We start from the raw sequence: 18,239 nt of genomic DNA on the forward strand, positions 1-18,239 counted from the left end.
CTGGAGAAGAAGGCACAGGGTCTCCACTCTCTGTTGGCGTCCAGTTGCAACAAAATGGCGCCCACAGCTTTATCAGAAGCATCTGTCTCCACGCGTAGGGGCGCGTCCTGAACCACGTGGAACAGGTTCTGGTCTGAGGCGAACACCCTCTTGAGGCTTTCGAACGCTGCTTGCGCCTCTGGTGTCCACCTGAACTTCTGCTTGCCTCTCAGGCAGTCAGTGATGGGAGCCGTAACGCGAGAGAAGTTCTTGATGAACTTCCTGTAGAAGTTGGCGAAGCCTAGTAGGCGTTGGGCATCTTTGCGCGTCCTGGGGCTGTGCCAGTCCAGGATGGCCTGCACCTTGTCCTTGTCCATCGCCAGCCCCTTGTCTGACAGCTTGTAGCCCAGGAAGTCCACCTCCTTGGTGTGAAACTTGCACTTCTCCAGCTTCACATACAGGTGGTTCTCCTTCAGGCGCTGCAACACCTCCCTGACATCTTTCACATGCTGCACTGGGTCATCGGAATAGATAAGGATGTCATCCAGGAAGACCAAGCATTTCCTGAAGAGGAGGGACCCCAGGACGTGGTGCATGAAGGCCTGGAAGCATGCTGAGCCCCCTTGCAACCCGAAGGGCATCACCAGATATTCAAAAGAGCCCAGAGGCGTGAACATCGTGGTTTTCCATTCATCGCCTTCCCGGATCCTGATCAAGTTGTACGCCCCCCTCAGGTCTAGCTTGGTGAAAATCTTGCCCCTGCGTGCCGCTGTTAGGAGATCATCCACTCTGGGCATGGGGAAAGCCACTGGCTCTGTCACTGAATTCAGCCGTCTAAAATCCACCACAAGACGGCGCTGTTGCGTGTCTTTCTTGTCCACCCAGAAGACCGGGCTGCCCCCTGCTGCCTTGCTTTCTCTGATGAACCCCCGCTTGAGGTTCTTGTCGATGAAAGCGCGCAGATCCTCCAGTTCCTGGTCTGACATGGCGTACAGCTTGGCTGGGGGTATAGTTGCCCCTGGCACCAGGTTGATCTGGCAGTCAAAAGGCCTGTGCGGGGGTAGGTGGTCGGACTCCGCTTCGCTGAAGACCTCCTGCAGGTCCCAGTACGGCTTGGGTATCGCCTCACCCCCTTTGACGTGCATGGTGGCCACCGTGGCTATTGGAGGCCCCTCCCCTGGTTGGTGCTGCATGCAATGTTCCAGACAAAAGTCCGACCCAAACGTGATGCATCTCTGGTGCCAACTGATGGAGGGGTCGTGGCGCGCCAGCCAGCTCATGCCCAAGACGATGGGGGGGTCTGAGATGGTGGTGACGTTGAATGCCAGTGTCTCTGAGTGCCTTCCCACCGTCATTCTCATGGGGGGGGTTGATGAGTGATGGCCCCTCCCAGCAGCTCTCTGCCGTCAATGGTTGCCACGTGCCGAGGAAAATCCAGCTGCAGAAGCTGGATCTGGTGCTCTTCTGCAAAGTTTCTCGAGAAGAAGTTGGCTGAGGCACCACTGTCAATTAGGGCGAGGACCGTCAATGGATAGCCATTTGGGAGCGTGAGCGTCACTTCTAGAACCACTCCTGCTCTGGGAGGGGTGGGCTGGCTCTGCTCCTCTCTGTGCGGGTGGGTGGGCTGGGGCTGTTGTCTGCTGACTGTGCCTGGCTGCTGCCCCTTGTCTCCTGCAGCCAGGCTTTCCCGTTTCCCTGCTGTGGTACTGCGTCAGTGGGGGAGGGCACAACCGTTCCCGCCTTTCCTTGCCACTCCCTGCGATGTGGGCAGTCTCTGACGAGATGCTGGGGGGAGTTGCAGAGAAAGCAATTCCCACCCCTTCCCTCCTTGCGTCTTGGCGCCGCTGGGGTTTGAAAAGCCCGCGCGCGCTATCAATCTGCATGGGTTCCTGGTCCTGGCTGGCCCCAGGCGTGGCTTGAAAGGGTTGTTGGGGGAGTGGCTTCTCCTGCGACCGTGGGAACCAAGCCCGCTTTGCGCGCGTTGCTTGCTTGTCGCTCCACCGGGATTCCTGTCTCACCCCCACCGCCAGAGCCGCTTTGCTCAGCTGATCCATATTACTGGGCTTTGGACCTCTCGAGAGCTCATCCTTCACCTCCTCATGCAACCCCAAGTAGAACGCCGCTTGCATTGGGGGTGACTCTAGTTCCCACCCCAATCTGTGCACCAGCATGGTGAATTTCGCCCAATACGCGCGAACTGTCATATTTCCTTGGCGTAAATTATGAAGTTCCTCCTTAGTCTGGTCCATATGACTATCGGACGAATACATCGTTTTCAAACCTTCTAGAAAAAGTTTGACATTCTTCATGCAAGGATTCTTTGTTGCGATTAACGGTCTTAGCCACTCCCTGGCTGCCCCGGTAAGGTGCTCCACAATAAACGCTACCCGGTGCTCATCATCAGGGAACTCATCGTGGTGCAGCTCAAGAGCATACACAATCTCAGTCTCAAAGCCCTGATATTCCCTCGGGTCTCCATTGAACTTGCTTACTAGGGTCCCGGCTCTCCTTCCTGGCAGCACTTGGACTTGGGGTGCCCCTCCCGCCTTGTTTTTCTCTGCATCCAGCTTGTTTTGGAGGTCTACCGCCACCGCCCTTAATTCCTGCTCTCTTTCCTGTAGCGCTCTCACCTGTTCTGCAAGTTGTAGCCGGTCGTCCTGGACCTTCTTAGTCTCTTCTTTAGCTGCCTTCAATTCCCCCTGCGCCTGCAGCGACAGCTGCTGCAGTTCTTGCTGGGCTTGCTCCGCGATCTGCCGCCATCTCTCCGCCTCTGACACGCTCATCCCGGCAACTCCAAAGTAGCCCAAAAAAGGATTAGGAGGTTGCTGTCACAGTGGCCGGAGTGGACTACTTCAGAGTAACGACGCTACGCAGCTCTGCATTTTATTCTTTTATTGGTGCTGCGTATTTACAGTGCTGAAGTCATTGCTATTTACACGGAGTGATGTGGGTAGTCGGTTTCAGAACCTCCTAATGGCTTTTGGCGCGTCTTTCTCCAACACAAAAGCTTTGGCAGACCCATCCTCTTTCCCCTCCTCTTTCTGCGTAATTCCGGAGTTGGGGGGATGGGTCTCCCCCCCTTATTCGCCCCTTCCTGTCCCACCTGGGACCCTGGCTCCTCTACCTTGCCTGAGCCTCGGCCCCGACTTCCTGCTTCCCCACTGGCATCGGAACTCTCTCTGCTTTCCCCTGTGCTCGGGGATGGGCTTGAACTCAGGAGGGGAGGGACTTCGCGATATCCCCTGTCCCTCACAGTAATGCTGGTGGTCAACAAAAGACTGTCTCAAGGCAAATCTTTAAAAAATGTATTATAAACACTGACAACTGGGAAACACTGGCCTGCGATCGCTCCAGTTGGAGAACAGCCTTTACCAAAGGTGTCAGGGGCTTTGAAGACACTCTAACTCAGGACGCAAGGGAGAAACGTGCTAAGAGGAAGGCACGCTTGGGAAATCCACACCGTGATCAACTCCCGCCCGGAAACCAATGCCGCCACTGTGGAAGGACATGTGGATCCAGAATTGGCCTCCACAGTCACTTACAGACTCATTGTTAAAACATTGTTTATGGAAGACAATCTTACTCGGTTATGAGTGATCGCCAAAGAAGAACAAGAAGAAGATATTGCAAAGACACAGGGAGCGAGGAGGGGGAAATCTGTTTTCATACAGAGGAGTCCCTCTGGCTAGCAGAAACTTTTGTGAAGCAGCAACCAGACCACAAACTGAAACTGTGAAAGGTCAGAAACACATAGCTGTCAAGTTTTCCCTTTTCCCGCGAGGAAGCCTATTCAGCATAAGCGAATTTCCCTTTAAAAAAGGGAGAGCTTGACAGCTATGGAAAGAGCATGAGGTTAAAGAGAATGCTCCACAGCACAAAGGAACCATGGACAAAAGCAAGTGCTGTCCTGGCTTTGCTCACCTGCAATGGTGCTCCGATATCACAATGCTTTGTGGAGATGAAACAAGGCCTAGACTTGTTAAAGGGCTACTAAATCCAAAAGCACCATAGGAGAAGGAAGCAATAAACACTTACACATGTGCTTAGCATTAGCTGCCTGGAGCTTCCCATAGATCTGCAGGAGGCCCATAGGTAGACGTGGAAACTGAAACAGGTACTTAAGCATCTGGACCAAAGATGACAATTTAGTTACCAATATTGTGCCATGTACACGAGCTACTATTTTTAGTAGTTAACAAATGAAATGAACCATCATTTAATAACCAGCAGCTCCTTTGGAACTGCCAGGCTACTTCCTTAAGTTTTGTGAAATAGTCCACCAGCCCCAATAGTCTTCCTCAGGAAAGAGAGAGAGATCATTTGCTCACACGACAATGTCACAGGGTCCAACCAAGGCCCTCACACAAGCACCTCTGCAGCACCATAACCATTCCTGCATTTGCAGCCTGGTTGGCACCTCCAAGAGAGGGCTGTTCGCTACATCTCCCGTTTTGCCCCAGCCGATATGAGCATCCCTGCTAGGCTGGTGGCAGTTTCAGTCTAACAATATTTGGGGGGGGGCAACAGTTTGGGGGAAGATTGGTATAGTGTTTAGGGGTTTGAAGCTGGCTTATTTTGAAACTGACCAGTGTTGGTTTTAAACCGTGATCCACAGTTTACCTGTAAAATTAAGGTAACTCTTCTGAAGTCCTTTCCCCAGGAGGGGAGGTGGGATTGCAGAAGCTGCAGGCTTCAGGCAGACTTTTTGCTCATGTACATAGTGCTTAAACTCTGTGTTGGCGTAACATGAAGACATGGTCAGTGTGGTGACTTTGCATGATTAAAGGTAAAGGGACCCCTGACCATTAGGTCCAGTCGTGACCGACTCTGGGTTGCGCGCTCATCTCGCATTATTGGCCGAGGGAGCCGCCGTATAGCTTCCAGATCATGTGGCCAGCATGACAAAGCCGCTTCTGGCAAACCAGAGCAGCACATGGAAACGCCGTTTACCTTCCCGCTGTAGCGGTTCCTATTTATCTACTTGCACTTTGACGTGCTTTCGAACTGCTAGGTTGGCAGGAGCTGGGACCAAGCAATGGGAGCTCACCCCGTCACAGGGATTCGAACCGCCGACCTTCTGATCAGCAAGCCCTAGGCTCAGTGGTTTAACCACAGTGCCACCTGGGTCAGAGCAGCCCAAAAGCAGCCTGTCAGTGTTTCGAACAGCCCCAGCGTGAAGAAAGAAGTTCTCAAAAAAGATGCCTCAATACAAAAGCTGCCAGGCTTGCAGCTTCATCAGACCCCTACAGAGGCCTGGATTGTACAAACTGGGTTTCCTATGTGGCATCAACAGTTTTACAAGATGCATCATGAGGAAGGGTAAGCAAGTTATTTCTTAAGGCTAGAATCATACAACAACAGAACGACTAAACAACAACAACAGAATCATACATGGCGCTGGTAGGCAGAACCAGCGTTATGAAAAAAACAGCCAGATTCTAGCCTTGGCCTGAAAGCAGTGGGGGGGGGGAGGAGTGGGGAATAAAATAATTTCCCCAGCCATTCTTCCAACTGGTTTTCAGGAAGGTGGGGCCAGAGAATGCTATAACTATTTCCACAACTAACACTCCACTAACCGGAATGCAAATGAAAAATAAAAAGCAGATTTTTTTAAAAAAATGCCTTTCTTTCGCTTCAAAATACCAGAGAAAACAAATAAAATTGCTGAATACTTTATCACTGAGGTGTAACGCAAGTTAAATACCTGTTATTGAACAGTAAACAATGTGAGGTGCAATCTTGTTAATGTCTTCATACCCCAGGCCCATTTCAGCCAGTTTCCCAGGGACATAATTCTCCACAAAAACATCGCAAACAGCTGCAAGCTGGAAATAAAAAGGTGAGGATAAGTCAGACTCTTAATGAACTTCCAAAAGGTCAGCAACTTCACAATGTAATTTAATTTAAAATTTCAGTAAACAAGACAGTTCTAGCACTGCTGTGGTACCCAAGTCAAAAACCAAAAGAGCCTCGCTTAATTAAAATTTACAATCCTGCACAAATGCTTTTTACACCCTAGGGAATTACACAGCAGACATGATGTCTGCCTTAGAGGGGGATTCTCCAGTAAAATATTCAATATGTCAGATGTATGTTGCCAACATACGACTGTGGCAGTGAGTTGCCATAGGAGATGTCTAGGCGTAACAAGGTGCAAAACCCACATTGTAATTGTCAGTTACTGTTTCAGGAACAGGTGCAGAAGAAACAGAAACATCAATTTACTTTGTTTTGCTGATAAAGCTGGTGATATTGTCAAAACACTTCATATATAGGGTATCTTTTTCAATGGTGTGTTGGCTCTTGGAGATCTGAAACTCAAGGACCTGAAATAATCAGCTGAACCCTTAAACAAGCCTCTTGTATCGGAGACCATTCTTCCCAGGCTAGGGTGCAGAAGGGAGGGACAGGGTGGAAGGGACAGATAACAGCCTTGAGCGGGAGGTTGCAAACAAAAACATGTTTCCCTATGCAGCTCTGGGGTTATACAACAGGTGCAAAGGTTCTTGGTCATTGCTAAAAGCAGGGTTCAGGATTTTCAAGTTTGTGTAACTATTCTTGAGAGTGAAACTGAAACAAAAAACTGTACCCAAGTGCCTCAGAGGGACAATGGAAAATCATCCTGCTGAGCTTTGTTAGTTTTTATTATTATTATTAAATATATATTGAATGGGAAAATGGCAACTTTCAATGTGGCATGCTTTCTCAAAAGTGCAGCTTCCTGAGCTACATGAAGATTTATTCCCAAGTAAATAGGCATAGAATTCATGGGACTCTTGCCAGTAAATATGTGCAGGATTGTTGTTGTTTAGTCGTTTAGTCGTGTCCGACTCTTCGTGACCCCATGGACCAGAGCATGCCAGGCACTCCTGTCTTGCACTGCCTCCCGCAGTTTGGTCAAACTCATGTTCGTAGCTTCGAGAACACTGTCCAACCATCTCGTCCTCTGTTGTCCCCTTCTCCTAGTGCCCTCAATCTTTCCCAACATCAGGGTCTTTTCCAAGGATTCTTCTCTTCTCATGAGGTGGCCAAAGTATTGGAGCCTCAGCTTCACGATCTGTCCTTCCAGTGAGCACTCAGGGCTGATTTCCTTCAGAATGGATAGGTTTGATCTTCTTGCAGTCCGTGGGATTCTCAAGAGTCTCCTCCAGCTGAAGCTTTATTCCCAAGTAAATAGGCATATTGACATATGGAGGAGACATATGGAGACATATTGGAGGATGTGCAGGATTAGGCTGCACTGAAACAAATGGAACTGGATTTAGTCATGACTAACTTGCAATCCTAATGGTCAGTCATAGCTTTTCTAGATTGCACCTACAATGTATACAGTTCTTTTGAACTCTTGATATCAAGATATCCTGCTTTTTCTTCCATGGCCCATAATATTCCATGCCTCTAATCACACATACTTCATTTTATTTGTAAACTGCCTTTCTATACTTCAAACCATACTCAAGGCAGCTTACAACATGAAAAAATACATAATTGCAATGTAACAAAAGTAGTCATAAGCAATGAATAAAACATCAAAAAAGAGCAATTTCCACCTAGGCCATAAGAAGATCAAAAATAAGGATACGCAAGTTAATATCAATAACAGCAACAACAACCCCCAACAAAAAACCCTAAGCAATGCCCCAGCCCAGGAATGATCAGCCCCGTTCAAATATGACCTTATAAAATAGGCATTTATATCTACCCAGAGCACACATGTCAACAAAGAGTTGTGAGTATTCATTTATTGGAAAGGATGTTTCTACACTTGAGTACTTTAAGTATGAAACATAAACATTAGCTACAAAGTACATGCCTGCCTCTGATTTTCTACTATTTGGGCTGTGCAAAGTTTAGTTTTTAATACATATTAACACTTGTATCTCTACTTTTCTTCCTCCCTCCACTAAATATATGCAATGAAGCTATACATCTGGGTTGTAATGAATTTGGGTTAGACCAAATGGGTTTTGGGAATCTCCTCCTGTGATTATACAGCTGCAAGATTGGATTCTGCAGAAGAAGAGACTGATAGCAAAGAAGCCAATTTCATCCTGTTACATAAACAGCCTAACCAGGTCTGTTAATTATCTAACTTGTACAGTGGTACCTCGGGTTAAGAACTTAATTCATTCTGGAGGTCCGTTCTTAACCTGAAAATTTTCTTAACCTGAGGTACCACTAATGGGGCCTCCCGCTGCCACTGCGCCGCTGGAGCACAATTTCTGTTCTCACCCTGAAGCAAAGTTCTTAACCCGAGGTACTATTTCTGGGTTAGCAGAGTCTGTAACCTGAAGAATCTGTAACCCAAAGTATCACTGTAATGTAAACTAGGACAGTGAGTCGCCAGAGAAAGGAATAGCAGGATATCCTCCTGAATGTAAGCAGAAAAGGGAAAGCCTCACTGGCTGGAAGAGCTGTGTCTGAAAGACGGCAAAGGACAAAACAGACCTAGAGGACTGACTCACTCTCTGTTCCAGATCCAGTGCTAAGGTTTTGGAAAGCAAATCCATGGCCCCCGAGGCTAAGGGGAAAACAGATCCATCGAAGTGCTGGTGCCGTGACCTTTCCTTCTTATGCTCAGCCTGTACCTATGATTGTATAAATAAATATTATAGTGCTGAAAAAGCCAGCAGTCTCCAGTGACCTTCATTGCAAGGAAATGAAACTCAAGGCCCTGGGACAATGCACTGAGACATTGAGATCTCTTACCACTCAGAAACTGGGGTGCACTTGACAATGTTATTTAGGATCAGCACCACATAAGTTTTGAAGCCTGAAATGAAGCCTGGCTCTGGCAGGATACTGCCCTGACTGTACCTCCTTTGGCATCTGAAATAGATGCATCAGCCATGTGTGAGAATGGGAATCCATCTCTCAGGGCTAACACAACCAATCCCACAAAAGCACTCTACCACCCGACTATTGCAATGACACCCGGCTATTTCCCACAGCCCAAATGCACCCTCCCCTCCATATAAGTAAATGTACAAATATTAAGGTCAGATTTTGTTTAGCAGTGACCTGTTTTAGATTATTTTAAATTGGCCAAGAAATCATTTTCTGAAAAATATCATATATCTGGCTGATTAGTATGAATACACTGGAACTGGTTTCTGTAAACTGGTGTCATCATATCAGCAATCACAACCATTATTGCTGTAGCTTGTGTGATTGTTTAGCTACACTTAAGACTAAAAAAGAAACAAGGCCAACAAATATGTTCTCCCATCAGAAGAACAGATGGGAACTTAAAACAACTGTACTGTACACCACTTAGGCAAAGCTTTGTTGCTGAAAGAACTGGCGTAGCCAGAGAATATCTTATGGATATGAATCATGCTTGAATGAACAGCATCGCATGCAAGCGTAGAATGCCTATTGTTTACAATTGCTCCACATTCTGAATTTTTTTTAATGTCATTCTTACATTTTGCAAGCTAGACTAAACTAATCAAATTACTGCAAAGCTAAGACAATTGGAGAGAAAATAGAATCCTAGGTCAAAGCAAGAATGGCCAGGGCCAAATGAGTACAGTTTACGAACTTAATTCGTTCCGAAGGTCCGTTCTTAACCTGAAACTGTTCTTAACTAGAGACGTGCTTTCGCTAATGGGGCCTCTTGCTGCCACTGTGCTGCCAGTGCACAATTTCCGTTCTCATCCTGGGGCAAAGTTCTCGAGGTAACTCTTCCAGGTTAGCAGAGTTTGTAACCTGAGGTGTTTGTAACTCGAGATACCACTGTATTTGGCTGCTATCTTAGAAGCTGAGGAATTGGGTTTTTTTTTTAAAAAAATCTATATTATTACCGCTTCCCAGAACAATCTACAATTTAATGAGTTGATGATGAATATATTTGACTGCTCGCATTTGGATTATTTCATCTGAATCTGTTGTGAAGGACAACTTGGCTATATTTTGATACCGGCAGAAAAGTGATTTGTCCATTGGGAGCTTCTCTCCCCATGGGGAGATTCATCCCCAGCAGCCAAGATGAATCAAGAACAGAGAAATACTATTTTGTGACAAGGTTCTGGAGCCTCCTTAAATCATTTCAATCAAAATGGGAAAAGTTTCCCATAATTCAGAGACTGAAGAGTCTACAGATAAATAGGAAATTGACAAGAAGGGGGAAAAGAAACCAGATTATTTCTGTGGCTTCTGATCTATTTTCTTACATGCCAAAGGCATTTTGTAATCTCTTTCTTCCTAGTATTCAGCCTTTTTACCAGTGAACAAGCTCTCTGAAACAATCAATCACTCTTTTTTAGCAAATACAATAATGCTGCAGTGCTCTGACATCAAGCAACTAAACTGATGCAAAAAAATTATGTCATTCTGCTACATGTGTAGACAGACTTTCACATGTAGCTGTGAAAAGAAGAAAAGGCCATAATGCCTATGAGAAACTGAATCAGAAACAGACACATAGGCCTCTTTCAACTATCTTAATTATTTAGTCTATCAGTGTCAGGTTTTATTCATTCATTCATTCATTCATTCCCCACCGTTTTTCCCTGATAGGACTTAAGGTGCAGCTGAGGACTGAACTAGAGCAATCTCTTTTCTCCTGCACCGCAAAGCTCAGGGATGTTTGCAACACTCTTGTTCATAGCCACCTCCTGGGACACAGACTACCCATCTGCCTGCCAGTCCATGCTCCACAACCTGTTCCAGGTGGAGAGAGGACAGCAGGTGGAGACTGGACAGAGATTTGGTGATTATAGTGCCTTGGAGCTTGGACGCTTCATGCAAACAATATGACTAACAGCAACTGATAAGCCAATTCCCCACCATGAATGCCTCTGATCTTTCTTTGTAGCCATCTTAGCCAAAATACATCAGTGTATTCCACAAATTAATTTTCTTTTGTCTGCGTTGATTCAACTGCTCATTAATTCCACTGGATGATTCCCAATTCTACTATAGCAAGAGAAAAAGAAAAACACTCTCTCTATTCACTTTCCATCCTGTGCTCAGATTGTGTAAATAAAACCCTATAACCTAAAGACACCACAGTCTAATTTCAAGTTCATTCTAAGGAAACTGAGCCCTGGTTAAGCGCGGGAACCCCTGGAGTCCCTCGGCGCTCTGAGATTAGGGTGCACACAAAGATACCCAACAGTCCATTTCCTTCACAGATGTGATATATTCAATAACAAAAGGTGAAATCCAAAAGCAGCACAGAAGAGAACAATGGGTGAAATCCAGTTGGGACAGTCTCCTAAAGCAACAGCCGTTCTGCTGGTGGCAGCCTCATTCTTAATGCAGGGCAGGAGCCAAAACTATTGGGAGACAAAATATTGCACAGTGCTACCATTTTATACTGCGTCACGGTACTTCTGCTTGCACTACCACCTGCATAATGAAAACTGTGTGTGCAACATTATCTTTCCCACATCTTGCCCTAATGTTACACTGGATCTCACCCAGTATTTGTATTCACATGTTATAAAAGCGATTTCCCTGGGAAGTGCTCTTAATCTACAGGCTGCATAAATGAATCAGGGTTTTGTTTTGTTTTTTGTATTTAAAACATACCTCTTTAATTATCTTCGCTCCCCTAGGATTCTTCATATTAACAGCTATGCTCTAGTAATGGAGAAAAAAAATGCAATATTCTTAATAAGATTATAAAAAGTTCCCATTGAATTGTTTTTGCTAAAACAAATAAAGTCAACTCTGGTACTTGTTTAAAGTATTAAACAGTTGCATCCAACTATTAATTTCTAAAACTGAGAGTGATATATGGATATATGACATGGATTACACAGATGGAAGAAAAATGTTTCTCCATTTTTAAAATATTCCGCAGCAGCTAGATAACCTCCTTACCTTTTTATTTCTGTTTACACTGAGAAAGTAAACACTTTCCATCCCAAGGAAGGGGGGTCCCCAGGATCTTGTATCATCTCCTGCTCCTGAAAATGATAATGGTCATGTTAGTGTGCTTCCAGCAACACAGTGCAAAAGCCAACTAAGATGCCCTGTGTTCTTATTACAAGTCCACCTTCAAATGTCTCGATCATCTGACAAACACGGTTGCCCTTTAAACCACTACTGAAAAATGGTAAAACTCAATGAGGATATACTTTTATTTCAGCAAAACAGAAGTATTCCTCCTGCACTTGAATACGGATAACTTTGGGGGATGAAGATGAGCAGGAGGAAAAAGATAAGGAACTCTGATTCTGGCAGCTTAGGTTGCTAGATTACACCTGTGGTTTAAAAAAGCTCAAAAGATTCCATCTGCTGCACCTCTTGCCCACTGGATCCCTTCGCTCACCTTCCTTTCCTGTGGGCAAAGTGGCAGCAGAGCAAGAGGTAGAATGGCTACACTGCCTCTTCCACCACCTCAGAATTTTTAAAATATAGGCATTATTACTAGTAAGTCCCACTGAACAGTGCTCTATTTCTGAATAAATATGCTGAAGAATATGCTGCCAACTGTAGTGCTTATGGAAGAAGACAAACCGTACGGCTTGCATCTCATGCTAAGTGGGAGGGGGGGACAGTGGCCTGACTGTTGCTTTCTCAGGAGTAAATCCCATAGACCTCAATGGGTTTTTCTGTGCAGTCATGTGAAGGATTGCACTGCACTTATATGTTATGACCTGATTTGGAAACCTTTACCTGGGAAATGTGAAAACTTAGGAAGACCTTGGGGGGGGGAAACCTCAGTATGTGTTATCTTAGAATTACTTAATTTCTCATTTTTCCTTACCCCCTTGGCAAGGTAAATTCAACAAGATTTGCCACAGTGTAAAAGAGCACTCTGCTATGCAATTTCAACAGTCCTGACCCCTGATTCAATTAACCAGAGACTCCCCCCTTTCCATGCATACACAGCTTGTTACAACGCTCCCTTTGCCTCCGTGTAAGCCATAGCTGCCAAGTTTTCCCTTTTCTCGTGAGGAAGCCTATTCAGCATAAGGGAATTTCCCTTAAAAAAAGGGAGAACTTGGCAGCTATGGTGTAAGCCATAGCACCATGTTCAAATATACGGATGGTAGTACTTTTAATATAGCAGAGTGGAGTTTTGTCCAACACTTCATCAAGGCATCAAGCCCAGGAAAGGCTTCATCAAGACAAATGACAGAATGTAGAAAGAACTGAGAAAAAGGAATTCCATTAGTGATTATATTCAAACACCACGGTAAGACACTGTTAACGGTTTGCAATGAATGTGCAAATCACTGCCCCTTTCCTTCTCCCCATTAGTGAGCAGCAACAACAACAAACCGCAAGCCTTGGCTTAGTGGGTCAAATCTAGGGCCATCGATAGTCCCCCAGAGCCCTCTATCTGTCTCAAGCCCCATCTCTCACCAGTCCTGCTTCCCACCCTCCTTGAATGCTTTTGTCTCAATAGGCAAAACTATCCTTGAGCTTAGATAAAGGCTCTTGCTTGTCTGGAGGGAGGACGACAAGAGGTGTGTGCAGAAGCCAGCTTACCGCACAAAGCAGTGCATGGCATTTGTTTTTTCCTAAACAAACCACAAGACATTAGGCACAAACCGTGGCTTCAGACTGCGGTTTGCTTGAAATGAAACACAAGCACTGGTTCAAATGTAATATACTAAGCCAGCTATTCCGTGATCTGCCTTCTCACTGGAGGAAGGGAACAGCAAAGCAGGAGCACTGATCCACAGCCGGATTTGCTTAACCATAGTCTACTGCTTAGCATTGTGTCAAACTGTGGCCAAGGTTGCACTGGATTCCATAGCATCCAAGAACTGTTGGCCCTTAAATATGAAAAGCTTCCTCACCCCTTTGCTATGCCATAAGGTTTCATCTGCTGATTTCCGCAATTGAAGCTGAGTAAGCCTGGTTGGGTTTTGTTTCTGTTTTGGGGGTCAGTTCTCAACCCTACAAAAAAAGCCTTTGGGGGATGCAGGAACTGCAGAATAAATTTTCTCCTGGCTCATGACCAATATTTAATGCTGTGATGACAGCTCTGCAGTTCATTGTGGTGGTAAACACAACACATTTATCTCCAGGACCAAGAATAGATCCAGTCTGATGCGGAAGATAGGAAATCAGAACTGATCAGAACTGATAGAGGCCTCCTGTACTACTTCAGTCTGTACTACTGTACTACTTCAGAATGCATATTGGTGATTAGATATCGAGGAGGAAGCTGAACGGGAGGTTATCTGATGCTGTAGCTTTCCAACGCCAGTTGGGCTCTGGTGTGGGGAACTATTTATGCATCTGTATTTTCCTTCTGAAATGGCACAGACTCAGAGGCCCATACCATGTTTTTCCCGCCTCACATCCCACACCCTATGCAAGCATGCAGATCCTTAGTCCTATGACTAGGAGACTGGGACTGCTAGCTATATGATAATAGATAGATATTTTGCACAATAATTCTCCTGCAGTAAGTGGAGCTACAAACGGATACACATGATATGAGGTAAGTTCTTACAGTGACCAGTTAGACATCTGGAGCTCCGATAAGTAACACATGTGCAATTAACATGCCAAAGCAAGAGGTTTCACTAAAGACAGATGTAAAACCAGGTGGTGTGTTTTCTTTTCAGAGGTCACAAGAGTGTTCCTGCAAGGCTCTCTTGCCTGGGAAGAAGGACTAGGAAATAAAGCACGTACAAAAGATGTGTTTCTGGTGCAATAAAGCACAAATTAAGAACGATTAGCTTGTAAGGCCTAATAACAAAAGCAACATCCTTTATCAGCGACATCATCAGTTTAGTTACGTATCTCTGAACCGAACATTTGTAACTAGTTTGGGGCCTGCAGTTACTTCAGTCAGATAAATGCAGCAATGCTAATAGCAATTACTGTAGATTCTAAATTGTGCCTCACAACACTTTGTCTTTGGCATGCAATGTAGGATGTGTCTCAAAGACAAAAATATAAAACTATGTATGCTCAAAACCAATTTATATTTTTTGTACGTAGCAACATGCATGCAACTTGCTGAGTTATACTTCTGTTCTTCGGCAGGCAGAAGAGAGGGGGAGACCTCTTCAGGCATTCAAGGGATGGGGGCTGCTCTCCCCTCTTCACTTGACCTTTGTGTCTATGGCACGACATTATTTGTGACAAGCCTACCATCTATCTACTCTACTGTGTAGTTTGTTATGAAACTAAAAATATTTGCTTCATAACTGGGAACATTGTTGTTGTTGTTTAGTCGTTTAGTCGTGTCCGACTCTTCGTGACCCCATGGACCATAGCACGCCAGGCACTCAACTGGGAACATAGAAATGGGTTTATGTCAAGTCAATGGTCCATCTAGCTCAGTATTGTCCACACTGACTGGCAGCGGCTCTTCAGAGTTTCTGGTAGGAATCTGTTTCAGTCCTACATGGAGATGCAGGGGATTGATCCTGGGACCCTTCTACATGCAAAGCAGATGCTCTTCCAGTGAGTTACAGCACTTACCTGCCTTTCCCCTTAATTTAACAGATTTTAGAATGTTGGCTAATGTACCATCTTGAAGTAAAGGATATTGGCTACCATCTAAATAGTTAAGCAATACCTAAATCCATTGAAATTAAAGGTCTTAAACACACTTAGCTCTCCATGTTGGGACTGTGGCCATTATGTGTGTAATATCGCTGTTTCTCTGAGACTCCTACAGCAGTGCCAAAAAAGATTTGGCACAGGAAAGCAGGAGATTAAGTAACTATACCTGGCTTTTCCACTTTAATAACTTCAGCTCCAAGGTCTCCCAGATTCATGGTGGCAAAAGGTCCCGCAAGTACTCTGCAATGTTAAATTGTGATAATTTTTAGTCACTACGTTGCGAAGCTTTAAGAATTGTTCTGAGTTACAGAACAGAAGAAACACAAACCTTGTTAGATCAAGAATTCTCACGCCATCCAGTGGCTTCACACTATCTGCACCTGCTTATAAACAGAGAAAAGAATCATTAGAACCATCAGTTATTTATAAGGCTGCTGTTCCATTATGGAAAACACCTTCCTCAACATGGTTTTGCCATTCCTATGCACAGAACATGTGTGTGTCAACATCTCTGACTTTTGCATGGCTGGAATGCAGCTGACTGTACAAAATCTCCCATCCCTGGTATAAGGACAGATATGTTTAATATTTGAATTAACACTGGCTGTTCTTTGCATTTATTTTCCCTTTTAAACCCAACCCCAACCTGCCAACTGAGGATAACACGCATCTGATGAAGTGGACTAGATGGAGCAACATGAGCCTTTGACTGGACTTAACCGTCTAGGGGTCATTTACCTTTTACATTAGATGTTAGATGTTTTAGAAACTGCAAATCATCCTTTTGGCTTCTTTTTAACTGAAGCTGAAACCCTCTGAGCGGAATAAAAATCAATAATACAAAGGGTAACTAATGGACAAAGGAGGGACATGGGAGGTGGGGACAGATTTAACTTAATTCAAGATCATGGATTAGTAAATAAAACCAACAGATGAAAAGGAAATGGGAGTGGGGGGAAAATGGGAATAAAAGAATCAGGTTTGCATTAAAGAAATAGAGAAGCAGAACCCACTGGCAATGGGTCTGCAGTCACTACTTTCCTGCTGAGACTCTTTCCGGCACAACTTCTGTGGCAGATGCAGACAGAAATGTGGAGGGTCCATAAGGCCAATGACAAAGAATGTATTTTACTTGCATAAAGTTCAGTCTCTGGCACCTGCAGTTGGAAGGACTAACTATATCGGTGGGTCAAGAGTTCACAAAGATCAAGCCAATGAATAACATACTGTACTTGGAATCTACCCTTAAACTAGGGACGGCAAACCTGTGGCCATTTAGATGTTGCAGGACTACAACTGCCATCACCCTTGACTCTGGGCTAAAGTCAAACAACACTGGGCAAGCAAAGCAGGAGGGGGGCAGATTAACCATCTCTGCCTTAAACCATTAATGAATTCTCTGTCTGAGGGGTGGGCAAAGTGTTCTGAAGGTCTGCATTGTAAGAGATCTGCATCATAATTCTCTGTTAAGTTTGTGGTTTTACCTTTCTATTCTAACCACAAACATTATTCAATGCAATTGGTAGAGATAGCCCAGCAATGTCTGGCTGGAAGTACAGTAAGCCTATGTGAATTCAGTGGGACTTCTTAGTAAGACTGGGGTTTTACTAAGCTCACCAGTAATTTACCTATGAGAAAACAATAATGGGTGAAGTCTTTTTTTGCTCCCACAGGCTTTGGGGAATTGACAGCTTTTAACGAAAGGGCTGGTGCAGTGCTGCTTTTACTGTAATTATTTATATGGTTTTAATATATTTTCTAAATGTATAGGGGTTTACTTCTATCAGTGCTTAGTTGCTTCTTAAATATTGCTTTGTTCTGTTCTAAACCATTTTTATTTTTTATATGCAAGCCGTCTTGAGTCCCTTAATCAAAGAACTCTAGAATTGTAAGGGGCCACAAGGGTCATCTAGTCCAACCCCCTGCATTGCAGGAATCTTTTTCCCAATGTGGACCTCGAGATGATGAGTCTCCTGCTCTACCAATAGAGCTATCCCAGACTCAATATACTGTATCTAATATGTAATAACAACAGCAAAGCACAGAACTGGCTGCTTTCCAAGAAAGCAGTGGCTGCGGCTGCAATCCTGTGCCCACTCACCCAAGTGTTATCCTCAACAAATTCCACAGGGTTTCTAACTGGATGGGGGAAACTGCACATCGAGATTCCCGCCATGCAGAGGGTTGGACTAGATGACCCTCGGGCTCCCTTCCAACTTTACAAGGCTGTGATTCTGCGGTACTTCTGAGTAGACCTGGCCTCGCCTGTGTTTGTGTGCGCTGCTCTCCTCAGTTCACGGCGTGAGGAGACGCTTCCTCGGCTGGGACCGCGAGGGGGGGGGGCAGCTGCTTCCCTTAAACTTTGAATCTCCCAGGCCCACCCTGGCGCGCACCGGGCGCTGGCCCGACCCCCGCAGCCCACCCAGCCCGCGGCGGCTCCGCTGCATTGGAGAAGCGTAAAAGCGCGCGGCTACCTGGAGGAGGGAGGCAGCTTCCGTGCTGCTGCCCCCGGGAGGGGAGCCTCACGGGCTGCGGAGGGAACCCGGGGGGCAGCAGCGGCTGCACGAGGGGGCGCAGCAGGCGCCGGCCCAGAGCAGCGCCCAGCATCCCTGCGGAAGCAGCCCAGGCCAGCCACGCAGGGGGCGCGCGAAGGAAGGGCAAGGTTGCGAGACCAGCAGCAGCAGCAGCAGCGCCCACTTGGGCAGAGAACTTCTGGACTCTGGCACCAAGTTCCCCGGCGCGTGCGACACCCGCGCAGCCGCCCTGCGCGC

The 18,239-nt window shown here is 45.7% G+C and overlaps 1 protein-coding gene across 6 annotated transcripts in view; it reads right to left on the reverse strand.

Annotated features, from left to right (window-relative positions):
- SUGCT (succinyl-CoA:glutarate-CoA transferase) overlaps positions 1-18,239 on the reverse strand; it is a 291,365-nt gene extending 273,126 nt beyond the window's left edge. For 5 of the 6 annotated variants that reach the window (XM_035129164.2, XM_060280557.1, XM_035129169.2 and 2 more), the window contains exons 1-6: positions 17,943-18,239; positions 15,797-15,851; positions 15,635-15,708; positions 11,812-11,897; positions 11,518-11,568; positions 5,684-5,804 (exon numbers count right to left, since the gene is read on the reverse strand). In XM_035129164.2, the coding sequence (XP_034985055.2) occupies positions 5,684-5,804; positions 11,518-11,568; positions 11,812-11,897; positions 15,635-15,708; positions 15,797-15,851; positions 17,943-18,075 (520 nt within the window). In that variant the 5' untranslated portion in view covers positions 18,076-18,239. The remainder of the gene's footprint in view (positions 1-5,683; positions 5,805-11,517; positions 11,569-11,811; positions 11,898-15,634; positions 15,709-15,796; positions 15,852-17,942) is intronic. The other variant, XM_060280556.1, reaches the window with a different exon arrangement.

This window comes from Zootoca vivipara, chromosome 12 (genome assembly GCF_963506605.1).
Source record: "Zootoca vivipara chromosome 12, rZooViv1.1, whole genome shotgun sequence".
In the NCBI taxonomy this organism is placed as follows: Eukaryota; Metazoa; Chordata; class Lepidosauria; order Squamata; family Lacertidae; genus Zootoca; species Zootoca vivipara.